Source organism: Tasmannia lanceolata, unplaced genomic scaffold, assembly GCF_043159265.1.
Source record: "Tasmannia lanceolata isolate RefF3 unplaced genomic scaffold, GAP_Taslan_0.1 ptg000012l, whole genome shotgun sequence".
Taxonomy (NCBI): domain Eukaryota; kingdom Viridiplantae; phylum Streptophyta; class Magnoliopsida; order Canellales; family Winteraceae; genus Tasmannia; species Tasmannia lanceolata.
In genome coordinates, this window is record NW_027518689.1 from 41002592 (window position 1) to 41028924 (window position 26333).

Genomic DNA, 26333 nt, shown 5'->3' on the forward strand with positions numbered 1-26333 from the left:
CAGACCCAAAAGTCTGACATAGTGACATTCCTATACAGTAAATATGATAATGTTTAAAGCAATTTTTATTATAAAATGCATTATTTCGTCTAGATGTAAAATAGCATATCTAGATAAATAGAAATACTTAAATTAATTAAATCATATGACATAAGACAATAAGGGCTTGGTTGGATGCCATCAAATTTAGTTCTTATTTGTAAATAAGATTGTTTTTGGTTAATCTTATTTGTAAATAAGATTATTTTTTGTTAATCTTATTTGTAGGTGGACATTCAGGCCTCTTCAGAAGCCATTAACTATAGCATTTCTAGGACTATTATAACAGTTATTTGCAAATAATGATATGTACCTGTGGGGTTGGGCCTGTAGCTCAATGGTTGAGGCTTTGTTTCTTAACCTTGAGTTCGCAGGTTCGATCCCAGCTTACCTATCAAAAAAAAAAAAAACATATTTAACTGCAAACCCATTTGCATGTAAGATAAAATGCAAGTAATTTTGAGGTATCCAAAGAGGTCCCAAGATTTTGTTCTTGTAGCCATCTTCTCTAGTGTCTGGCACTAGAGGCCGAGTGAAAATTTTATGGGAAAAAGTCTGTTTTATTGCATCGTAAGCACATGCTTTTCTGGGTGCTTCAGTTTACCTACATTGGTAATTTAAATGCTTACAAGGTCAACAACTTTTGCAGGTGAGAACAAACCCATCAGGTGCTCTGAGCTCACTTGTTTACCTCTGCAAAGCCGTAGCTAGTTGGCATGTAAGAATGACGTTTCTTCTAGCTCCAAACTATGATGATTGGAAATCTACAATTATCTTTTTTGCTCTTTTTAAGCAGGGCCACTGATTTTATGTTGATTTATTAGGAAATAAGGAGTGAAGATCTACACAATGATGTTTGCCAGGTGTTGAATGGGTATAAACAGGTACTTCTTTGTTCCACACATGGATTTAAATTTCGGTTTAGTGACCGAAACCGATATTTTTTTTCAAATTCCTGTCATTTCGGCCAAAATTTTTACAATTTCGGTCAAAATGACCAAATTTCGGCCGAAATCCAAACTGAAATCCGAAAATTTCAGATTTCGGTCCCAACCAAAATCTAAAACAATGGTTCCACGTCTTTGTTCCCTCTACAGCATCTTTGTCCATGCCTGTGTATTTGTGCAAACTTTCTGATAATCTTTAAAAATAAAAATAAATATATATATAAACTTTCTCACCAACAGTTTCCTCATATATATATATATATATATATATATATATATATATATATATATATATATATAGAGGAAAAGGATTGTGAGCTTGAGCATTGGAACATAATCGTGAGCTTGAGCTCAAAAACCATTGAGGCCCACATTGTTAGGATGATCCAAAGCATTCACTAGAAAGGGCCTTACATAGATAGGGTGTGTACAAAAAATCAGCTCCATAGGATCATCCTAACCCATCCATTTGTGGAGAGCAAAATGGACAGACCACAAATCTGCCCATTTTTGCCCTCCACTTTTGGAGGGGTTAGGATGATTCAATGGAGCTGATTTTTGGTACACACCCTATCTATGATAGGCCCTTGCAAATGAATGGTTTGGATCCTCACAGAAATTGTGGGACCCATGTGATTGGTGCACTCAAGCGCACCATTCCTTAATAGAGCTTGAGGGCACGAACATATTCCTCATATATATATATATATATATATATATATATATATATATATATATAGGGCTGATTTTTGGTACACACCGGCCTTCCAAATGAATGCTTTGGATCCCCCAAAAAATGTGGGGCCACATGTGGTTTTGAGCTATAGCTTAGATAAGCTTATCCGAGCTATAGCTTAGGAACACTTTTTTCATGTCTCTCTCTCTCTCTCTCTCTCTCTATATATATATATATATATATATATATATATATATATATATATATATATATATATATATAATGTTCTCTGTGAGAGTTTTCAACACGATGGCTGAAACAGATGTTGAGGAATGGAGCATGGGAACAATGCATGTCTGCTTTGGAGCCAACTGTGTGGGAGAAGTTATCATCAAAGTATCAAGTGTAATCACGTCCAATAAATTTAAAAAAATCTTCACGCTGTTGGTGGTCGTCAACTCCAATCTGGGTGCTTGCTTCGGAGCTATATACTTTTGCATCGTGGGTGTTTCCATTTGTGCATCTTGAGATGAAGGTAGGCGGCGGGGCTCCCATAATTTCTTTGAGTAAAGGCAAAAGCCGACTGTGGAGCTCCAAGCAAGGATGAAATTTGTTTGCAGAGTTCAGTATAGCAGCATCTCCCATCTGCACTGCTGCCAAATTTCTCACCTTGTTGATTTAGTATCGATTGATATATGATGCCTAAAGTAACCGAGTTCGAGTGGAGATTGATATGGGTCAGGAGTGCAATTTTTTCAAGCACGACCGATCAAGATCGTTTGAACCCTCTGAGTATTTATTCCGTAGTCATAAAAATTATCTTCCACCATTTTCTTCAGTTCTGTTTTCTGTCTTTATAGTGTTAGTGGACTGTTTTTCTTTGGGTTGGGGTTTCATTATTTTTTTACTGCCATTGTGAACATGGAGTTGTTTGCTCCTATGTTGTGTAGTGTGGGATATGGGTCTGTTGAGTTTAAGTTGATGTATTTGTGGTCCTTGGGGATGCTTAAGCAAGCATATAAAATATATTTAATTATGTATTTTTGGATTGTAATCTCACACATCTATTAGTACAATCTCTCATTATCAAATCCATAGCCCAGTTCTTAGATGGATCGTGATCTACACTTTCTTCATGGTAGGTAATGTCAGTTATTTGATTGTCTAAATCCGATGGTTGAGATTTTCTAGTTGATGTATGAGTCATAAACCAGAAATTGATCCAGACCATTGATCTTGCGGGCTATCACATGTATGGAGTCATAAAGTGTGTTGTATGCTTGGTTCTGGGACCTCTTTTTTCTAAACTCTCTGAAAATAAGGATATTCTTAGTGAGACTGCAAAACTGAAGGGCGCCGCTCCCCCATTGGATCCACTCGCCTAGTTGCATTTACTATTTCTTTACTTTTATAGTTTTAATGCCGTTATAAATGCAACCCTCATCTGTAGAATACTTGTTTTAACAGCTATTCCCCATCTACAGTGAGGGTATTTTTTAGAACTAGAATGTATGTAGGGGACTCGGTTGAAATTTTCATGTATAAAGGGGACTGTAGTGAAATTTTGATGTTTCAAATGGTTAACTCCCTATTTAATTAAAGACCAATAGCAGGTCCATCAAAAGATAAAATAGACCCAGGATTATAAAATCCTGGATTTTACAAGCTAAAACCTCAATTTATAAGCTCAATCCAGGTTATAGCTTGTTAAATTCAGGATTTTAAAATCATGGAACATAAAATCCTCGTATCCAACGGGCTGGCCCATACGGTGAGGATTGCTAGGAAAAAGAATTTTAAATGAATTATAAAATAAGAGGAATGATAGATGCAAGGACACCCTTCATAAAGAGCCAGAGAAGGGCCCTTGATTGGGTCTATACCATTTTTGGTAACCTTTTTTAAATCAAGGACTGATAGATGCAAGGGCTCTCTTTACGCAAGGGCTGGAGAAGAGCTCTTGAATAGATCCACGTCATTTTTAAAATTGGTTGAGAAGCTGAATTCGGTTGCACTTAATGAAGTGAAGGACAACCATGTTTTAATAATTGCACTAAGCCTTATTGTCGTTTATTATTTAAAGAGCTGTCAGTTAGAAAAGACAAGATGGTTCAGTGCAAATTTCAAAACATGGTTGTGCCGCTATCATTCCCCTTTTATAGTAATCCATCTAAAATTCGGTTTCCTAACAATCCGTACCTATTTCGAGCCAACCATTAAAATTCGTTTTCTTGACTATCCTTACCAAGAGATGGTTCTGTATTTTTCGTTTTCCTTTCCAAACCCTAATCCCACATCCCTCGATTTCAATACTCCTTCTAAAACGAGAGAGAGAGAGAGAGAGAGAGAGAGAGAGAGAGAGAGAGAGAGAGAGATGGAGCTGCAGATGAACCATCATCTCTTTGAGAAGCGTCCGATTCTCAAGAACAAGACTCCCTCAGTCAAATGGTTCAAGGAATGGTAATTATCCCTCCTCTCACTTTCTCAAATTGTTCTATATTTATGATTCTCTGCAACTAAAAACACTTCAAATCTCTTCATATTTGGAGGATTTTTTTTTTTTTTAAAAAAAAAAAAAATTTATTCCGTTCAATTCTTACTGATAAACTATCTTTATCTTCTAGGGTTCCCCAAGATGTTGTTTCAACTGGTGGAAAATGCTTCCTTTTAAAATGGGTTACAGGTAAATATTTCTCTCATTTTCTTCTCCTATTTATGATAATAGATCTGCTCTTCAGTAGAGTGATTGTGTTAGAATATGTGGGATCCAACGGTTGGATTGGGTTAAGATCTCACCGTTGGATTGGGTAAGTTGGCTAAATGAGGAGACTAGATAAATTAGGCGAGTGGATAAGAAGAGGCAAGCAAGAAAGATTAGGAAAGTAGATTTAATTAGGTCGATTTGATTAGGATTCCTTCCCTTCCATAATTATCTTGATTTCCCTTCTATGCTTATCATGTAAGTGCTTTATATAAGCACCGATACCATGATAAATTTCAGAAATTTCACTAATTCTTGGATGCAATTACAGTAATCAAAGGGTGCTTATATAAAGCACTTACATGATAAGCATAGAAGGGAAATCAAGATAATTATGGAAGGGAAGGAATCCTAATCAAATCGACCTAATTAAATCTACTTTCCTAATCTTTCTTGCTTGCCTCTTCTTATCCACTCGCCTAATTTATCTTGTCTCTTCATTTAGCCAACTTAACCAATCTACCTCCAAGATGATCCAACGGTGAGATCTTAACCCAATCCAACCGTTGGATCCCACATATTCTAACAGATCCTATGCTAGCGGTGGGGCAGTGTCGTGATTTTCTTTCATTGTTCACTACCCCTTGAATTCTTATCTAATACATCATTTTTTTAGAGGACATGTTGAAAGCCCTTAAAGAGAAGTATAGAGAGCCAGAACAAGAAGATCTAGAACCTGAAGCAACTACAGAAGTTCTATTTCTTTGCAGCTATGAAGGATGTGGAAAAACTTTTATTGATGCTGGGGCTTTGAGGAAGCATTCTCACATCCATGGGGAGAGACAATATGCTTGTCATTACGAGGGATGTGGACGGGTAAGTGTTAAAAAACTTATACACGGTTCAGTATATTCACAGGACTTGAAATATGGTAGCATTGTGCATGACTCATTTGCTCGCGCGCACTGTGTGTGTAGGGGTGGCAACGGTTCGGTTTAGTTTGACGCCCGAACCGAACCGAACATGCTTACCTCCAAACTGAACCGAAACCGAACATGCTTTACTCCAAACCGAAACCGAACCAAAAACCGAAAACCGAAACCGAACCGATAAAACCAAACCGAAACCAAAACCAAACCGAACCGATCATTGGTTTGGTTCTACCGAACCGAAACTGAGCCTAAATTTGAATCGGTTTGGTTTAACCAAACCGAAACCGAATTTTCAGTTCGGTTTCGGTCCAGTTCAGATGATTTTTCCACCCTTATGTGTGTGTATGCGCGCGCGCGCGCACACACACATTTTTCCTGCGCTATCTGCGCTCGAGTGCAAAAAACAGAGTAGGCCCACATTTTTGGAGTGATCCAAAGCATTAATTTTAAAGGCATTTACCTAGATACGGTGTGTACCAAAAATCAGATCCATAGGATCATCCTCTGTGAAGCACGGGTACGGGGTGCGGGTACGACACGTTACGGGTATGTGGATACATTATTTAAAAAAAAGAAGGATACGGGTACGTTGGGGGTACGCTGAATGTAATATATTTTTATATTTTATTATATATCTATAAAAATTAAAAAATAAAATAGTGAAATTTAATTGTCGGTCTCCTTCTCTCGTCTCCCAAGTACGATTTTGTCAGTCTCTTCCGGAGAAGCGATATGGTCGGTCTCATTCTTCTCTCATCTCCCAACAACGATTTTGAGGAAATTCAAGATTCTAAAATCGGCGTATTCAAACGGCCCCTAACTCCATGTTGAAGATGTTCAACAGTGAGGATTTATAAAAATAGGATACGGGTACGTTGGGCCTCCAGAGAGTGCGGGTACGCCCTCATCCTCTCGATGATGTTTGGGTGCGTACTCGGTACACACCCACAAATGGAAGGGTTTGAATGATCCAATGGAACTGTTTTTTTGTGGACACCCTATCTATGAAGGGCCTTTCAAATGAATGCTTTGGATGATCCAAAAAATGTGGGCCCAACCCCATGTGTTTTTGAAGCTCGAGCACATATAAGCTTATATGCGCTAGAGCGCACAAAGACCTCTTCAGGAAGCAGTGGAAACTGTTTAAGAAGGCGGCCCAAGATAGTGATGAGGAATTCTATCGTCTATCTAGGTCACTTAATGTAAAAGACACCTATTCGCCTCTGCACAAACACCCCTTCTTCAATATAATTCTGGCCGACGAGAGGAGTTTGAAGAAGTTTCCATGGGAGGCTAATAAGGTGGTGGGAATTCGACTGGTGGAAGAAAGGATTGCCAGTAGAAAGAAACTTGTTTTTATGGAAATGGAACCGGAGGACCCCCTCAGACATGCCGGACTACCAAATCCAGCATCTTTTGGGGGAGTTGGAGAAGTGCTCCTCTTAGGGGAGCAATTCCTTGTGATTTTTACTCAGGAGTTTTTTGTGAAAGAAGGGTGGTCCTGCTTATCTTCTAGAACTCTCAAGGTAGATAGTGTAGATGGTATTTATGTTTGGTTGGTGAAAATTTTGGGGAGCCTGGGGTTACTTCCCAGGCCATCTTATGCTGTAGCTATATGGGATTCCCGGTCCCTTCTTTATGTATATACGGTTTGAATATAAATACAATTGGTCATCTTTCAAAAAATTTAAAATATATATATATATATATATGAGGAAAGTGAAGCTACACCGCCGGTGTAGCTAACTTAGCTACACCGCCGGCTTAAAATACAATGGGCCCACATTGTTTTGGTGATCCAAACCATTCATTTGATTGGCCCTCACATAGATAGGGTGTCCACCAAAAATCAGCTCGATAGGATCATCCCAACCCTTCAAACTGTGGAGGCAAAAATGGACAAATTTGTGAAGATTTTTACATGTTCATTTTTGCCTCCACAAATCGTAGGGTTGGGATGATCCTATGGAGCTGATTTTTGGTGGACACCCTATCTATGTGAGGGCCAATCAAATGAATTCGTTGGATCACCAAAACAATGTGGGCCCATTGTATTTTAAGCCGGCGGTGTAGCTTCACTTTCCTCTCTCTCTCTCTCTCTCTCTCTCTCTCTATATATATATATATATATATATATATATATATATATATATATATATATATATAGCTTGCCCAATCACATGGGTCCCACATTTTGGGGAGTGATCCAAACCATTCATTTGCAAGGCCTTATCATAGATAGGGGGTGTACCAAAAATCAGCTCCATAGGATCATCCTAACCCCTCCATTTGTGGAGGACAAAAATGGGGCAGATTTGTGTCTGTCCATTTTTGTCCTCCACAAATGGAGGGGTTAGGATGATCCTATGGAGCTGATTTTTGGTACACCCCCCATCCATGTAAGGGACTTTCAAATGAATGGTTTGGATCATCCTAACAAAGTGGGCCCCCATGTGATTGGGCTAGCTAGCTCACCATAAGTTTGGTGAGCTTAAGCGCACCAACAGTTTCCTCATATATATAGGAAACTGTTGGTGCGCTTAAGCTCACCAAACTTATGGTGAGCTAGCTAGCCCAATCACATGGGGGCCCACTTTGTTAGGATGATCCAAACCATTCATTTGAAAGTCCCTTACATGGATGGGGGGTGTACCAAAAATCAGCTCCATAGGATCATCCTAACCCCTCCATTTGTGGAGGACAAAAATGGACAGACACAAATCTGCCCCATTTTTGTCCTCCACAAATGGAGGGGTTAGGATGATCCTATGGAGCTGATTTTTGGTACACCCCCTATCTATCATAAGGCCTTTAAAATGAATGCTTTGGATCACCTAACAATGTGGGCCCCCATGTGATTGGGGAGCTTAAGCGCACCATAGGTTTGGTGTGCTTAAGCTCACCAACAGTTTTCTCTCTCTCTCTCTCTCTCTCTCTCTATATATATATATATATATATATATATATATATATATATATATATATATAATGGGCTCACATTTTCTAGTCCGTCGGACTAGATAAGTTGTCTGTTCCATTGACTAGAAATAGAGTGGGGCTTAAGTTGATGGGTGATTCTAAACATTCATTTGATGGGCCTTGACATAGATAGGGTGTGCAAAAAAAATCATCTCCATAGGATCATCCTAACCCTTGATTTGTGGTGGTTCAAAATAGACAGATTTGTGTAGGTTTAAAAGCTGTCCATTTTAAACCTCCACAAATCAAGGGTTAGGATGATCACATTCATTTGATGGGCCTTGACATAGATAGGATGTGACCAAAAATAATCTCCATAGGATCATCCTAACCCTTGATTTGTGGAGGCTCCACAAATCAAGGGTTAGGATGATCCTATGGAGATTATTTTTTGGGCACTCCTTATCTATGTCAGGGCCTGCCAAATGAATGGTTTGGATCACCCAACAACATGGGCTCCGCTGTGTTTCACGTCGTCAGACTATATAATTTATCTGTGTGTGATTGGAAATTCTGGATGGAATGTCATAAAAGTACAGCCTGTTAGTGCTTAAGACTGATCAGTGTTTCTGACTCTACTCTAAATTAATTAGCGTATACCGCTAGTGGACAGCACACATAGATTGGTTGTCAAGATAAAGTTGTCATGGCATTTCGTCATCTGAAAGGGTACTTTAGACATTCTAAAAGGGATTTGTTCTTTTTGAGATGGGGATAGTGTTAGTTTGTCATTTTGACATATCTTGCTCGTTCAAAATCATATGAGCATGTCATTCTGTCAATAAATAAGAAAGTTTTAGGTTTCTTTGTATCTTGGTTGTTCCTTGTATTCTTTGGAGTGGTCCATCTTGGGCTTCTCCCTTTTTAATGAAATTATCTTGCCATTTCAAAAAAATAAATATGAACTCTTTGTTGAGAAAGGATAAGATCCAATAACCACAAGTTTAAGGATGGAGGTGGATGGGAGGTGGAAATCGAAATATCAGAGGCAAGGAGATTGGTTTTGCTCATCCTGTGCTTATTATAACTTCAAATGGAGGAATAGGTGTCGATGGTGCCTTCAGAGAAAGAAGGTTTCATCATCCTCAGTTTATCGCCCGGTGGCTGTGGTTCAGGACGAAACTAGAAAGTTTGATCAGTGGTGGAGATAGGGGGATTGGTCCTGCTCGTCCTGTCATTATTCCGATTTTAAACGACGGACTAAATGTCGTTGTTGTCACCTGGATCGTAAACAAAACCCTTCACATCCATTCCCCACCACATCAGGGGCTGGAGGTCTGATAGTTTCGGAATCTGATCCATGGCCTGATTCCTGGGTAATTTCGCCCTCTCTGGTGGAAGATGGATCTCTGTTGATCTCTATTTCTGGAAAGGAGGTAAAAACAAGAATGGATTCTTTAGAGGCATGTCTGGTGGGTAGAAGGAATGATTCGCCTGGATCCCTTCAAGACCTTTGGGAGTGGGCCAAAAAGTCCCGGAATTCTCCCACCCTCCATTGCCCTTGTTTGCTCTCCAATGAAGAGATCTTTTTTGTTTTTGATTCCGAAGAAGTGGCCTCAAGGATTCTGGATTTGGGAGTCGAAAACTGGGGAGTACGCCTATCGTCTCTTTCCCCTTGGTCCCTAGATTACACTCAGGGCTCTAAGACATTATGGGTTAACTTTTTCGGTATTCCATTACATGTGTAGGCCTCATCGACGGTTGAAACCCTGGGAAATCTTTTTGGGCAGGTGATGGAAGTTGAGATGGAGAGTCTTCATAACCAGTGTATGTGCTTTGTATCAGCTAAAATCTATGCTCCACGATGGAAGTTTTCTCCCTCCGTGAAGCTTCGGATTTCCAACCATTGTTACACAGTTGGAGTCTCCATTCAGGGATCCAGCGGCCTCCTTTTGGCTCCTGGAGTTGGTCAGAGAGTACCTTCGTGGAATGCCCCACCGGCGAATAGACTGTCGGTGCCCCCCCTTGAGATTCAGACCAGGCGATCAATTGGCACGCTAGACCCCATCGTCAGGATTCAAAATTCAAATTTCCAAAGGTCAGATTTGGAAATTTGCAAGGCTCGTTTCCCAAGCCTGGTCTGAAAGGACATCTCAGTCTCAAATCAGGGTCGCGAGAGCAGGGTCCTGGATTAACTTGGAATAATAGATTGAGTGGTGAGCTATCTCTGCCCAGGTTTAATCGAGATCCCGGTAATTTTTGTTAGTCCTTAGAAGAGGGTGGGCCCTCATACGTGGCATGTTCGGTATAAGAGAAAGCTTCTGGGGCTGTCTTTCTTCCTGACAATTGGATTGTTTGATGATTCTGGCGTCCTTCTTTTGTGCAGCTGTCAAAAAGAGGTTGTATATTGGTGTCAAAAGTGTAAAAGGATATCTTGGAAGATTGAGTAGACTTGTCAGACCCAGGAGGTCTTTTTCCTGGGGAAGTCAATTGGCCTTATGGAATTTTGCTTACGAGGCTATATTAATGTGTAGCTGCTGCTGAAAGGTAATGATGGAGGTGATTGAGAAGTGTAAAAGACATCTGTTTTTTTGGAGTTGGGTGGCGGCTCTTATATTGAAGGAAGAAAATATGGGGTTTATTTTACCACCAAAGAAAAGAACCAAGGACAAGTATCTTACTAAAATGGATGTCCAAGACAGGGACTCATATGATACCCCCTCCCCTTTGTACCCAATTTGCAGGAAGCGCCCCTTGGAGGTGCTAGAAATTGTAGAGGTTTTATCAACTGTAAAAGATATGGTCTACAATGAAAAATTGGCGTCTTTGTCCCTACGAACCCCAAGAGAAAAAACGAATATATTTCTTAAAAGACAGTGGAAATCTTTTAAAGAGGTAGCCAATAGGAGGCCGGCTACTTTCTTCGAAATTTCGAGTACGCTAATGTGAAGGAATCCCACTCGCCGTTACATAAACACCCCTTGTTCATCAAGCTTCTGGGAGATGAAAGGAAAGAACGGTCACTTCATTGGGAAGAAAATAGGGTGGCAGGGATTAAGAGATTAGAGGCTTTGATTAGCCCGAAACGGGTTGCCAGCGTTGAGGATCGAAAGGAGGATGATTCCGCGGACTCCTTGGTGGAGGAGCAACTTGAAAATGAAATTGAATCTTCTTTTGGATCTTAGGAAGTGTGCTGATTAGAAGGGATGCTTTATTTTTTGGCCTTGCACAGTTGCAAGGATTATTGGAGAAGGAGATTTTTGGGGTTTACGTTTGATTGCATTATCCTTATGGGGGATGCTATATATTTGGGTTACTAGCTAGAGGAGGATTTGTGTTTAGGTTGGCCATAGGAATCGTTGGGACTATATAGGGTAGATAGGTAATGGTATGGTGCAATATAACCTCTCCTTGGTCTTGAATGGGTCCGGTTAAGTGTCCTTCTTCCGGTTCGAGGTATGCCCAGTCCAATTTACGGGTATTTTGTAATGCAGGACGGGGCCCCTGGTCCCTACTGCCTTTCTAATATCAATGAAAATTGTCATCTTTAAAAAAAAAGAAGGAAAGTTTCAATATATTTTAGTAATTAAAAAAGCCATAGGAGAGAGAGAGAGAGAGAGAGAGAGAGAGAGAGAGAGAGAGTTTGTCGGCTGGTTGTTTTCGAGATGGGGATGGCCATTCTATCAACAAATAGGGAGGTTTCAATATATTTTTGTAAATTAAAAGAATAGCCAGAGAGAGTCTGTATGTATAGGGGGTCTTGTGGGATTGTTTAGAGAATTTGGATTATTTTAGTTGTTTACGTCTAATTAGTGTGTTGGATCCTAAAGAGATTCAGAACTTGTAGGAAGGCTTAGTGAAGTTTTGTTCATTTAGGGGCCGTTGGAATATGCGGATTTTAGGATCTTGAATTTCCTCAAAATCGTAGATGGGAGACGAGAGAAGGAGACCAACCGTCTTTTCTGATTCCTTGTCCTTCTTTCCGTCAGCAAGAGAGTGGGAGATCATCCCATGTCTCCAGGATGGGAGAGATATTTCTAAAACCTGGATTTCTTACTTAAAATCCAAGATTCTAAAGAGAAGTGAAACGGATAGCCTCCTTCTCTTGTTTCCCATCCAGGATTTTGTGGAAATCCAAGATTCTAAAATCCGCGTATCCAAATGGCCCCTTAGAGAACCAGTTATATCATAGAGAAACAACTGTGCGAGTATTTTGGTAATTTTATGAAGCGCAGGAAGGTCTCAGTCACTTTTTGAAGCATTGATATAATTTTTTTAATGGTAAAGCATATTATTAATTACTAATATAATGTAATAGTAAGACCTCCATGCTATATAAGCTGTCGTGGCTACTCAATTTCTCATTACATGTTGCCTTGATGTGTTGCCCTTGTCGTATCTCCGGTTTAGCTTAATAGTCATTTTAGCTTTTATCTTTATTGTGTAGCCGGTCTTTCTCTTGCAAAGATGTGTGTGCCGATTTTGGTTTTCCAAAATGGACACACACACACACACACTAGTAATCCAGGCCCATGCTATGCATGGGTTTAAAGTGGTGAGACCCAAACTATCAAAAATGATTTGCAGAAGGTGGCTCTATCCAATAAAAAAGCCCATGTATCAAAACATGATGTGCAAAAGGTGGGCCCTATCCAATAAAAAAGATCATGTAAAGTGCTAGGCCCTACCCCATTAAACATGACAGCCCCATCCCATCAATAACATGAGGTGTAAAATGGTGGACGCTACACTAATTCCCCATCCCCTCAATGTAGGCTAGCAATAATAATCATGGCGTCAGTCATAAATTTTGAGAACAATTACGGAAAAGGGCTACAAAGTCGAAAAAGTACAGAAAAAGGTACCTTTATATGACAACTACGGAAAAAACTACACAAATAATGCATCAAAATATAACAATTACTTGAACTCTGCCCCAAAAACACACTACTTATAGTGTGAAGTATGGGCAGACTTCACGTCAAAAGGGGCGCCAAGTTGATTTTTGGGGTGGAAAAACTTTTCCAAAATTGTTATTCCTTGGAAAAAGCGAATGACATTTTGGAAAGTCAGCTGCGTAGTTTGTGTGTGTGTGTACAGAGAGAGAGAGAGAGAGAGAGAGAGAGAGAGAGAGAGAGAGAGACCTGAAGTCGTGTGAACCAGAAATGAATTAACAAATATGGAGAAGCGTTCCTGCGCTGCAGCGCAGGGAGCTTAACTGCGCTTAAGTGGTTTATAAAGCCTCCCATTGGTTCGAACAGCGGGTCCCCCTTTGAAATGTATAGCGGGTCCACAAGAAAGGAACCAATGGGAGGCTTTTTAAACCACTTAAGCGCAGTTAAGCCCCCTACGCTTTTCACACACAGATATATATATATATATATATATATATATATATATATATATATATATATATATATATATATATATATATATGAGGAAATGAAGTATGTGTAGCTGCACATATAAGCTATCTGTGCATGACTCACAAACCATAGTGGGGGCCACATTTTTGGGGGGATCCAAAGCATTCATCTGGAAGGCCCTTCCATGGATAGGGTGTGTACCAAAAATCAGCCCTATAGGATCATCCTAACCCAATCAAAGTTGGAGGGGAAAATGGACAGACACTGTTTCTGCCCATTTTTTCCCTCCACAAATGGCAGGGTTAGGATGATCCTAAAGGGCTGATTTTTGGTACACACCCTATCCATGGAAGGGCCTTCCAAATGAATGCTTTGGATACCCCAAAAAATGTGGCCCTCACTATGGGTTGTGCAGCCATGCACAGATAGCTTATCTGTGCAGCTGCACATACTTCATTTCCTCTCTCTCTCTCTCTCTCTCTCTATATATATATATATATATATATATATATATATATAGAGAGAGAGAGAGAGAGAGAGAGAGAAAACGGTTCCTACACATGTGTAGAGAGTTCTCTACACACTAGCTTAAAATACAGTGGGGGCCCACATTGTTTGGGTGATCCAAGCCATCCATTTTAAAGGCCCTCACATAGATAGGGTGTCTACAAAAAATCAGATCCATAGGATCATCCCAACCCTACGATTTGTGGAGGTAAAATGGATGTCTTTAAACCTTCACAAAGTAGTCCATTTCTTGCCTCCACAATTCGAATGGTTAGGATGATCCTATGGATCTGATTTTTTGTGGACACCCTATCTATGTGACGGCCTTAAAAATGAATGGTTTGGATCACCCAAATAATGTGGCCCCCACTGTATTTTAAGCTAGTGTGTAGATAACTTATCTACACATATGTGTAGGAACCGTTTTCTCATATATATATATATATGGTTTCAGTTGTTACGCTGTACATGCACATACATGCTTTGCCAGCTCTTATAGAACCATAAGCTTATAAACCTGTCAAGATGAAATGTCTCCTAATCATTCTACTGTTTTATGTGCATCTTGCAGAAATTTTTGGATAGCTCCAAGCTGAAAAGACATTTTCTTACTCATACAGGAGAGAGGGATTATGTTTGTCCTCACGAGGGCTGTGGAAAGGTGATCATCCTTCTCACCATAATTTTCTTTTTATAAATTTATGTTGCCATTATAGGAATTTGCCTTATTTTCTTGATCCCATGAGTCTTGCAACAGTATTTATCTACCATCTGCTAGTTGCCTGCATACTTGCACATTTTATTTCCTTCTTGTTTCTAGCACAGTTGGGAGACACTTTACTGGCATATATATTCCATTGGCTCGCACAATATTTGTTCCATTCCACTTTCTTTGGAAAGAACATGATGCAAGATGTGGGCATCAAATCATAACATCTATGCCAGCAAACATGGTTTTAAATTTTCGTATAGTCGGTGACTGACACAAAATCCAAGTGGATTCGTGTTAGCCTATTATTTCGGTCCAAATATCATTGAGTCGGGGTTGCAGAAGATATGTTTCAATCGAAATGATTGAAACAGCGGCCAAAAAATGAATAATTAAATAAGCAAGACTTTACTGCAGGTTTTGTACTAAATGTATGCATAAAGCTGTTTTTTTTCCAGAAAAAAACAAAAAACCCTGCACTATTACTGTAAATCTGTAAAAAAAGGAAAAATGTACATGAAACTCCGTCCTCTGAAGGCTGTCTTCCGTGCAGTCTTCTTCTTCTTCTTCTTCTTTGTGATTCAAAAAATCCCCGTCACTCGTAGCCATTATCAAGGAAAACCCTTCTTCTTTCCAAGTTGACTCATTCTCCTCTTTCCAACACAGTCGGCATATGCTTCCTGAAATAAATCAAACCCTTGTGAACCATAAGCCACTTTAGTGTTTTCTTTTTCAAACAGAATTTACCTAAGAATCCCTAAAAGTTGTAAAAATAACTGATATCTACCCCTTCGTGTCTTACAATAATTAGAGGTTTCAACTCAAAAAATAAAAATATACACTAGAGTCCTTTGTATGGGCCTTTGTTCCTTATCTAAATTTTTTTCCCAATATGAAAGTTTCCAATGTCAGAAGCTTTTCCATTTGTTCGTTTGCATGCACCATACATGGAAGGGCCCACCGAAAAATAATTAAATACGTACCCGATTTTGTATCTAATGAACTTAATAGTCTTCATTTCAAAAAAAGAAAGAAAAGAAGAACCAAATAGTCTTTTTCAAATGGAAGGGCCCACAGAAATTTAAAACCATGATTTAATCTTTATAAAATATGCTCACATAGTTGGACGAGAAAATTCTCAAGATTTGTGGCATATGGATTGATTTTTATTTATTTATTTATTTTTGAAATGGAAGTTTATGGATTGAATTAATTCTAAAACCCAGGTTCGATCCCAGCTTACCTATAAAAAAAATTAATTCTAAAACCCAATGTCATTTAATCTTCTATTATCATTTTTTTTCACTTTTGGTCGTATTGCATCACAAAATCCATCTAATAAACCATAGGTCATAAATGGAAGGGCCCACCATAATGGATGACCTGAACTTTGCTTTCTCCAATCATACAACCATGTATTATTTTAGAACATGGCAGGGATCACTTTTTTCAAAGGACCTAAGCCATTCATTTGTTGGGCTCCGTCGTAAATAGGCCCTGTTTAAAAAAGCATCCCCTTAGGATGATCCTAATCCTCTGATCTGACAAGGGATGATTTTTTTGGAGGCAGGGCCTATTTACCATGGGGCCCACCAAATGAACTATTTGGATCTTTAAATAAGGTTGGGCCCACTCTACTTTATGGGGCAGGGCCTATATAAGTTTTGTTGCAAAACTCTACACCTTTCATAACGCCTCTTCAAATTGTTACCAGTAAGGTAGTCATCACTCTAGCATTCCTTTGGATTGAGACCCTACTTTAATAGAAAGTACATCAACTATATTTGTTCAAGTACTAATTTCTAGTAAAAGAAGAATAACACTTAGTTGCTACTTTTTCATGTTTCAGAATATTAATAGAGAGTATGTGTATATATCTGTTGTTCAAATCACGATGTCAGTTTAAGATGCTTGAAATTTATTCCTTTTATTTTTCACTTCTAATATCTGGTATTTGCCATTAACATTAGGACATTAACTGCCATTTTCAGTTGTCTACTGTAGTATCTGATCTCATCCATCTCTTTTTTTTTTCTTTTGAAAAAAAAAATGGGATCTTATCCATCTCTTCTTTGTGTTGTTCAAATAATTGAGCATCCAAGGCATCGAATGTGTATATCTTCCAGTTTTTCTGTGTCCTTAGCAGTATCGAATGTGAAATATCTCATGTCATGTTTCATTCATTTCAATCTGTGAATGTAGGCGTTCTCACTGGATTTTAACTTGAGAGCACATATGAGAACACACTCGCAAGAGAACTATCATATTTGCCCATATGAAGAATGTGGAAAGAGATATGCACACGAGTACAAGTTAAAAGGCCACATCAAGCAACATCATGAAAAGGTCAGTGTCAACTGTTAACCCTCTCCACCTTAGTTTCTTTGTAGTCTCTTATTGTTATGTGGCATTTGCTGCTTTGCTTGTTCTTTCATGTTTCAATGGAAGATATTTTTGTGGAAGCTGGGCATGAAATGATCAACGCATACTTCCAGAGGCAAGTTCATACTGAATCACTTATCTAAACCAAATTAATATTAGCCTGTTGCATACCTTTACACCAAAATAACTATGACATCTTTTTTTTTACTTAAGTTGGGTGTTATTGGTCATTTCAAATATCCATGCATTTTTTTTCAAGCTTCTTGGATTGTTTGTTGTAGCTGAAACTAAAAATACCATATACCTAAGCATAAATTGTTATGTTTTTAAGCTACTAAGCACAACCATTAAAAAAAAACAAACTACTAAGCATGAGCACTTCGCTCCTACAAATGAGAGGCTTGCTCGTATGAAAAAAACCATAGTTACCGGAAACTTCCTAGTTAGATGGGAAAAATTCGCTTTCGAAGCTAAGTTCTTCTCACTTCTCAAATTTAGGAGAAGTGCGCTTCCTAATTGCTTCCTATGTGTTTCCACTTAATTAATAGTACACTTTCTGTTTAGGTGATTTGTTCTTCCTAAAAGAATACTTTCTCATTATCTCTTTTTGATAATGTTGACGGAGCGTATTAAAAAAAAAACGATGCAATTGAAACTTGATATTCATCTTATGTTTCAAATGAAAATAATGTGGATCTTTTTCTAAAAACTTGACAATAAATATACATGAATAAAACATGTGAAACTGCAAATTCCCAAAAGTTGTAATCCTTACCTATATTAATCCTTCCTCCCTAACCACTATACTCCTATTCTATCTATGTACTAGTTTGCTTCTAATGAGGCTTATTACATGCTTCATGTTAACTTTCAATGATGATTCCCTTAAAAGTTTGGGCAGTGATAAATCGACCCCCTAATATCTTACATTAATCTCTCTCTCTCTCTCTCTCTCTCTATATATATATATATATATATATATATATATATATATATATATATATATATATATATATATGGGGTCGATTTAAGATATATTGGGGTCGATTTATCACTGCCCTAAATTTTTTTATTTACTTTCTTTTGAGCTTTTCGCTTCCCGTATTTTCTCTTTCCTAAACCCCTCGCTTCCCGCTTTCGCTTCCTGCATCGATTCTCGCACTCACTTCCCACTCCGGCAACTATGGAAAAAACACAATCTTGTAGTCCTCCTGGTTATATAATACTGGTAACACGATTTTGATATAAATTTATTTTCCAATAATTTCACAGAACATGGCAATGGATGTGATGAAGCACACTCCACCAGCTGATAAGCTACACAGTACCCCAAAGGCTCCTTCCGTGGCAGTTTATGGCTCTGCGTCCTCTGACCGTCCTTATGCCTGTCCTTATGAAGGCTGTGGGAAAGCCTACATTCATGAGTATAAGCTGAACCTCCATTTGAGAAGAGAACATCCAGGTCATAATTCGGAAGAGAACAGTAAGCAAACTCCTGGGATGGATACTGAAATGGATGAGGCCAGTGAGCAAGATGCTTATTTGAGGAAAGGTGGCAATGAGAAGAACCCAAAACGTAACAAACCAAAGTCAATTTCAAAGATGGTGCCACCTTCTAAAATGGCACGGCCGAAAGGCTCGAGTGTGGCCCCTGTGAACTTGAATATTACAAAGAAACAGTTGCCCAGCAAAGAGATGTATGAAGAAGACAGTGAAGAAACTGAAGAAGACCGTGAAAATGCCGAAGAAGGTGCGTGGGGGTATGCAGAAGATGACGAAGAAACGGAGTATGATGACTAATGTGGATTCTGCACGTTTTTCAGGTACATTATAAGTAGTATAAGCCCATCAGCCTCATTATTTAAATATGCTAATAGAAGATCAATGGATTTTACTGCAGCTAGATCTCCGATGATATGGCATGGCATCATACAGAGATCAAAAGAATTTTTTGGATCATGAACTTTAAGGTGAGTCGATGAATGTGCATATTTTATTTTCCAATCATTGATTTCTTTCTTTTTTGTGTAGCTAAATATGTATATTGCTTTTTTGTGTAGCTATATATTTTGTTGAAAGCATTTGATCAAGCTTTCCGATGAGTCACGTTTATGGCAGATTCAAATGTCTCTGCTAAAGAAATCTTAAATTTTCATTAAATACGGATCTCACCAAACCAAGCGGTTCTTTCAAGCTGTTCAGTAGTTGGTGAATGACCACCCTAGGTTTAAGCGTTTAGTAGAGAGGGCACGGTGCTACTACTATTTTAAACCTAAAGAGCTTATATAGATTGGCCCTCTCTGTCTACCTATGCATATTCCTATCACTTTATATGAAATTGATTGCCTGACTCGCCTAGGGTGTGTCAGGTGGGCCCGGCCCTCGATAGACTTTTTGACCGTTTCGTGGAAAAGGACGTGAGGATACGGGAATCACGAGATTAAAGTAAATGTGGGCCCTATCTCCATTAACGACAGAAGAGTCCCAAGACTGAAGACTCCATTAGTTGTGGCCCCACCTCCTTGGACTTTGAGCCAAGGAGTCTAGGTGATAGGTATAGCTCGTCTACTCGTCTATGTATAGAAAATGGTTGGTGAAACCGTCAAAGGCTCAAAAGCACCCCAAAAATAACAAAAATATACCAAAAAAGAAAGGAAATGATTTCCTCTGTTTTGATACATGCCCTCGTCTATCTTGTCTTTTAGCATTTAATTGTCACGTGAGTGCTTTCTGGGAGCCGTAAAAACCCTTTTACAGCTCTATAAATATAAAGAACAAGAAACATGAGTGTCTTGTATAAAAACATGTTTGTGTTGAAATCATTTCCCTGGGCGCGGCAACTGATATTAGCACTATCTTTTCTTTTTGGGCCACAATGTAAATAGGTTGTGCCCCAAAAATCATTTCCATAGGATGATCCTAGCCCTCCGATCTATATAGAAACTCCATATAATCAAACCTCTATGGATCTGACGGCTAGGATCATCCTATGGAACACAACCTACTTACATTGTGGCCCATCAAATGGACACTTTGGATCATCCTATGGTGTGGGCTGTACAGTCCATTTTGAAAATTAGGGGGTGAATTTATCTCTGCCCTTGATATTTTAAGAGAGCTTTTCGAAAAACTGTAATAACTAATAATAAAAAGACAGGCTGAATTGGTGCAATTATTTAAAACAAGATAGAGCCAACATCAGTAGCCAAAATGGGTCCGTCGCCGAAAGAGACTCAAAAAAGAGGAAAGTCAGGTCTCTACATAGGCATAGCCCCACTGAAAACAGAGAAGAGAAAAAAGAAAAGTCCAAAAATACTTTGTTTCAAAGCAAGAAGGGACCCTAGACAGTGAAATCATGAACAGCACTAACCTAAACTCTTCTTAGACATTAATAATCCACTTTCACTTTTGTGTAACCCCACTAAAATCCTTTCCAATTGGTTCTAGGCACCCACTCTCCCCCTAGCAAGACTCTCGAGATATGTAACAGAATTTTCGGTTTCTTGCGTGTAATCAAGACCGTTGATCTTGTAGAACAACATGAGACAACCCACAAGATCTTCGTCCCATTTTCAAACAACTTCCCATGCGTAAGATACAGTGCTACATATAAAATCAATGGTTTGGTCATGGAATTATTAAAAAAGGTAACCATGCTTATCATAACCATAAAATTAGAGTGGGGCCTACACACTGCTCTAGAGAGGAATAAAAAAAAGAAAAATGACCAATGAGAGCACCTACAGATTTATTAGACAAAGAGATAGATGATACAATAAAAGCACAAACCAACCCTAACTCAGAACATGAGAGAGAGAGAGAAACCAAGGCTCAACACATACGAGCGACAAAACACTAAGCCTAAGAGATAAAAAATAAACCTCAATAATGCATGACAAAGACATTATACTCCACAACAGCATCTCCAGTCTTGAGATCAACAGTATGAGTCTTAGCAAGTGCATATCCACGAGCAAACCTAAACAACCCACTCCCTCCAATCACAGGCATCTCTCTCACAGGCGAAAACACAGTATTTCTCCCAAGAATACTGAGTGTACTCCCATTATACTTCCCATCAACAAATGCAAAATTCATAGCCATTAACAACCCAAATTCATGTTGTGAAGCTGAGGCATAAAAACCTTGAGCTCTTCCTAGCAGTTTCGATGCGGGCTCCGGTCCTTCTGTTAAGGGATCATCGATCATTGACACGGCACCGAAGAATGTTGGAGATTTGTTTGTTTTTACACTGGAGGCGATCGGCACGGCGGTCGGGTTTGGGCCACTGACAATGTCATGGAAGTAGAATTGAAGGTGACTTAGCTTCTCTTTCCGAATTGCCGATCGGAGGGGCTTTTCAGAGAGGGCGAGGGTGAGGAAGAAGAAGAATATGAATGGGTAAGGAGATTTGGGATGGATTTTAGTTGCCATGGAGAGGGAGCTGAATTGTTCTTGAGTGGTTTTTCTGGTAGTTATGGGTCTACTTATATAGTGGCTTGGGAGAAATGTACGAAAACGTGGACCTTAGTTTGAGGTTTTAGTATGGGAAGAGTATTTATGGGGTGGCCCCGGGAGGAAAAGGGGGTGTATATCCACCGCACTCTCTTGTTTTAATAATGGCACTCTAACTTGCTTTTAAAAGGCAGTCATACTCATAGTAGCTAATTGTGATTTAGGAAAGTAATTAATAAAGTGCGAAGTGACCATCAAAAATGAGTGTGGACCATTTCCCTCTAACATGGAACGAGAGAGTGTACCCAGGACTACGCGGGAAAGTGATTTGTGCAACAAATATCTGCTTTTACGACTATTTTTTTTTTTTTGGCTAGTGATGTTGGCACGATCATGTTGTGATAATTACACTAACTCGGCTTGTTTTTTATTGTTTAAACAGCTGTCAAAGGTTGTTACAGTTGCCAAAAAAGTTTTTAGATGTCCAAGATGAGAGGCTGAGATTTTTCAGACCCAATTATTTTACCTCGGGTCGTCCAACATAACATGTGTGTAGGACTTTCAATCGGGATGTGCAAGCTCGAAGCCCGCCCGTTCGGCCCGCTAAAAGCCCGCCCATAATTAAAATGAAAACAAGACAAACGAAGCTTGGTCAAAAGTTGAAGCCCGAACTCTAATTTGGGCTGAGCTTGATCAAGGGTCGTCCAGCCATTCATAGGCCCGGGCCCGATAATATATTTACTATATAATTTTTCAACATTTTTTATGCCATTAAAAATCAATAGATATTAATTAAATAGGTTACTTAAACATTAATATCCCATAGGCTATAGTTCGACATTAAATAGGTTTTTTTCTTTCTTTATTTTGCCCCTCTTCAGCCCACTCCATATGAACAGTTTGGTTCATCATATCCTATAGGCTATAGTTCGACCTCAGATTTATTAAATGAATAAGACAAAATCTGGCAAAAAATCAATCGGTGTGGCTTTTCTTACATGCCAAAGCCAACAAGTTTAATGGCTTTCTGTGAAATTGGCTTTTCAATGCTTGCCTTAGTCTATTTTCGTGGAGAAAATAAGAGGTGATGGGTAAGCCCGAACTGGGCCCGAAGCCCGTTGTATAGACATGGGTTGAGCTTGAGCACCTCTAGCCAGATTGACAGTCCTACATGTGTGTGGTTCACACGAATCGCCTTATGTGGTCTTGGGCTTGACTTGGTGATGTCGGTCCAATGGGGGCACCCTTGCACTTGGGTGGGTTTTTGAAAGGGCGCCCTTGACTTTTTCATTCCCCTAGTATAATTTATAGATTTGCTTAATTTAATTATTTGATAGGTAAGGTACTTAATAGCTAAAAAGAACCTTAAATTTATAAGGTTTTAAATATATAAGGATTTATATTTTTAAGGTTTCAGATAACCTAGGCGCCAGTGAAGAAAACTAAAGTTTTCCATTTATTTGAACTCTACGGGGCTGTCTGGATACATGGATTCTGGAATCAAGGTTTTAGGTTGAAAGCGCTGTAAAATTCTGGATTTTATAATCCATTATTCTGGATTTTAAGTAAGAAATCCAGGTTTTAGAAATCTCTCCGCCATCATGAGATTTCTAAAACCTGGAAACACAGGACGACCTCCTACATACTCTCGCTCGACGGAAAGAAGGGCGAGAAATCAGAAAACGACGGACGGTCTCCTTCTATGTATCTTGTCTTTTAGCATTTAATTGTCACGTAAGTGCTTTTTGGGAGCCGTAAAAACCCTTTTACCGCTCTATAAATATAAAGAACAAGAAACATGGTATAAAAACATGTTTGTGTTGCAATCATTTCCCTGGGGGGCAACTGATATTAGCACTATCTTTTCTTTTTGGGCCACAATGTAAATAGGTTGTGCCCCAAAATCATTTCCATAGGATGATCTAGCCCTCCGATCTATATAGAAACTCCATATAATCAAACCTCTATAGATCTGACGGCTAGGATCATCCTATGGAAATGATTTTTGGGGCACAACCTACTTACATTGTGGCCCATCAAATGGACACTTTGGATCATCCTATGGTGTGGGCTGTACAGTCCATTTTGAAAAATAGGGGGTGAATATTGTAATAGATTGGGGTGAATTTATCTCTGCCCTTGATATTCTAAGAGAGCTTTTCGAAAAACTGTAATAACTAATAATAAAAAGAGAGGCTGAATTGGTGCAATTATTTAAAACAAGATAGTGCCAACATCAGTAGCCAAAACTGGTCCGTCGCCGAAAGAGACTCAAAAAAGAGGAAAGTCAGGTCTCTACATAGGCATAGCCCCAGTGAAAATAGAGAAAAGAAAAAAGAATAGTCCAAAAATACTTTGTTTCAAAGCAAGAAGGGACCCTAGACAGTGAAATCATGAACAGCACTAACCTAAACTCTTCTTGACATTAATATTCCACTTTCACTTTTGTGTAACACCACTAAAATCCTTTCCAATTGGTTCTAGGCACCCACTCTCGCCCTAGCAACACTCTTGAGATATGTAACAGAATTTTCGGTTTCTTGCGTGTAATCAAGACCGTTGATCTTGTAGAACAACATGAGACAACCCACAAGATCTTGGTCCCATTTTCAATCAACTTCCCATGCGTAAGATACAGTGCTACATATAAAATCAATGGTTTGGTCATGGAATTATTAAAAAAGGTAACCATGCTTATCATAACCATAAAATTAGAGTGGGGCCTACACACTGCTCTAGAGAGGAAAATAAAAAGAAAAATGACCAATGAGAGCACCTAAAATAAAATAAAAAAGTAACATTTTTTTTTCTTTTGATGGGTAAGCTGGGCTTCAGCAGGGACCCCTACAGATTTATTAGACAAAGAGATAGATGATACAGTAAAAGCATAGAGAGAGAGAGACCAAGGCTCAGCACATACGAGCGACAAAACACTAAGCCTAAGAGATAAAAAATAAACCTCAATAATGCATGACAAAGACATTATACTCCACAACAGCACTCTTGAGATCAATAGTATGAGTCTTAGCAAGTGCATATCCACGAGCAAACCTAAACAACCCACTCCCTCCAATCACAGGCATCTCTCTCACAGGAGAAAACACAGTATTTCTCCCAAAAATACTAAGTGTACTCCCATTATACTTCCCATCAACAAATTCAAAATTCATAGCCATTAACAACCCCAATTCATGTTGTGAAGCTGAGGCATAAAAACCTTGAGCTCTTCCTAGCAGTTTCGATGTGGGCTCCGGTCCTTCTGTTAAGGGATCATCGATCATTGACACGGCACCGAAGTGTGTTGGAGATTTGTTTGTTTTTACACTGGAGGCGATCGGCACGGCGGTCGGGTTTGGGCCACTGACAATGTCATGGAAGTAGAATTGAAGGTGACTTAGCTTCTCTTTCCGAATTGCCGATCGGAGGGGCTTTTCAGAGAGGGCGAGGGTGAGGAAGAAGAAGAATATGAATGGAGAAGGAGATTTGGGATGGATTTTAGTTGCCATGGAGAGGGAGCTGAATAGTTCTTGAGAGAGTACTGATTGCTTTTTTGGTAGTTATGGGTCTTACTTATATAGTGGCTTGGGAGAAATGTACGAGAACGTGGACCATAGTTTGAGGTTTTAGTATGGGAAGTGTATTTATGGGGTGGCCCCGGGAGGAAAAGGGGGTGTATATGCACCGCACTCTCTTGTTTTAATAATGGCACTCTAACTTGCTTTTAAAAGGCAGTCATACTCATAGTAGCTAATTGTGATTTAGGAAAGTAATTAATAAAGTGAGAAGTGACCATCAAAAATGAGTGTGGACCATTTCCCTCTAACATGGAACGAGAGAGTGTACCCAGGACTACGCGGGAAAGTGATTTGTGCAACAAATATCTGCTTTTACGACTAATATTTCTTTTTTTGGCCAGTGATATTGGCACGATCATGTTGTGATAATTACACTAACTCAGCTTGTTTTTTATTGTTTAAACAGCTATCAAAGGTGTGATGTGTGTGGTTCACACGAATCGCCTTATGTGGTCTTGGGCTTGACTTGGTGATGTCGGTCCAATGGGGGCACCCTTGCACTTGGGTTGGTTTTTGAAAGGGCACCCTTGACTTTTGCATTCCCCTAGTATAATTTATAGATCTGCTTGATTTAATTATTTGATAGGTAAGGTACTTAATAGCTAAAAAGAACCTTAAATTTATAAGGTTTTAAATATATAAGGATTTATATTTTTAAGGTTTCATATAACCTAGGCGCCAGTGAAGACAACTAAAGTTTTCCATTTATTTGAACTCTATGGGGCTGTCTGGATACATGGATTCTGGAATCCGGGTTTTAGGTTGAAAGCGCTGTAAAATTCTGGATTTTATAATCCATTATTCTGGATTTTAAGTAAGAAATCCAGGTTTTAGAAATCTCTCCGCCATCATGAGATTTCTAAAACCTGGAAACTCAGGACGGCCTCCTACATACTCTCGCCTCGACGGAAAGAAGGGCGAGAAATCGGACGGTCTCCTTCTATCATCACCCATCCAAGATTCTGAGGAAATCTAAGATTCTAAAATCCTCTTTTCCAAACCGTCCCTGTCGGTACTAAATATTCTGGGATTGCTCATGGCAACTTTAGTTTTCTAGTTATATAAAGTATAGATAGTTTGAGACAAAGGCTTAGTTGAGTTGAGTTGAATTGAGTAATAGTGATA

General features: G+C 39.0%; 2 protein-coding genes and 2 pseudogenes across 3 annotated transcripts in view; 2 read left to right on the plus strand and 2 right to left on the minus strand.

Annotated features, from left to right (window-relative positions):
- The window catches only part of LOC143888229 (transportin-1-like), a 57898-nt gene extending 55125 nt beyond the window's left edge, over window positions 1-2773 (plus strand). Inside the window, exons 27-29 of the mRNA XM_077392587.1 lie at window positions 689-757; window positions 864-923; window positions 1985-2773. Of these exons, the coding sequence (XP_077248702.1) occupies window positions 689-757; window positions 864-923; window positions 1985-2071 (216 nt within the window). The 3' untranslated portion in view covers window positions 2072-2773. The remainder of the gene's footprint in view (window positions 1-688; window positions 758-863; window positions 924-1984) is intronic.
- A 1073-nt stretch (window positions 2774-3846) lies between these two features.
- On the plus strand, window positions 3847-19338 carry LOC143888230 (zinc finger transcription factor YY1-like). Of its 2 annotated transcripts, XR_013254510.1 has the most exons (8): window positions 3847-4122; window positions 4287-4345; window positions 5040-5239; window positions 14659-14748; window positions 16999-17142; window positions 18451-19001; window positions 19079-19148; window positions 19239-19338. XR_013254510.1 is itself a non-coding variant. In XM_077392588.1 (7 exons), the coding sequence occupies exons 1-6, from the start codon at window positions 3914-3916 to the stop codon at window positions 18976-18978; spliced, it is 1230 nt and encodes a 409-aa protein (XP_077248703.1). In that variant the 5' UTR covers window positions 3847-3913; the 3' UTR covers window positions 18979-19001; window positions 19079-19280. The 2 variants fall into 2 exon arrangements, 1 of the variants encoding a protein (XP_077248703.1); XM_077392588.1 differs by having other exon boundaries at window positions 19079-19280.
- A 1564-nt stretch (window positions 19339-20902) lies between these two features.
- LOC143887358 (dirigent protein 22 pseudogene) lies at window positions 20903-21657 on the minus strand (annotated as a pseudogene).
- Window positions 21658-24391: 2734 nt separating this feature from the next.
- LOC143888232 (dirigent protein 22 pseudogene) lies at window positions 24392-25237 on the minus strand (annotated as a pseudogene).
- Window positions 25238-26333: the final 1096 nt, after the last annotated feature.

Coding starts and splice junctions, on each gene's coding strand:
- LOC143888230 (XM_077392588.1), top strand. CDS start 3,914: ATGGTTCTGTATTTTTCGTTTTCCTTTCCAAACCCTAATCCCACATCC. Junction 4,123..4,286: donor GTCAAATGGTTCAAGGAATG/GTAATTATCCCT, acceptor TTTATCTTCTAG/GGTTCCCCAAGATGTTGTTT. Junction 5,240..14,658: donor ATTACGAGGGATGTGGACGG/GTAAGTGTTAAA, acceptor TGCATCTTGCAG/AAATTTTTGGATAGCTCCAA.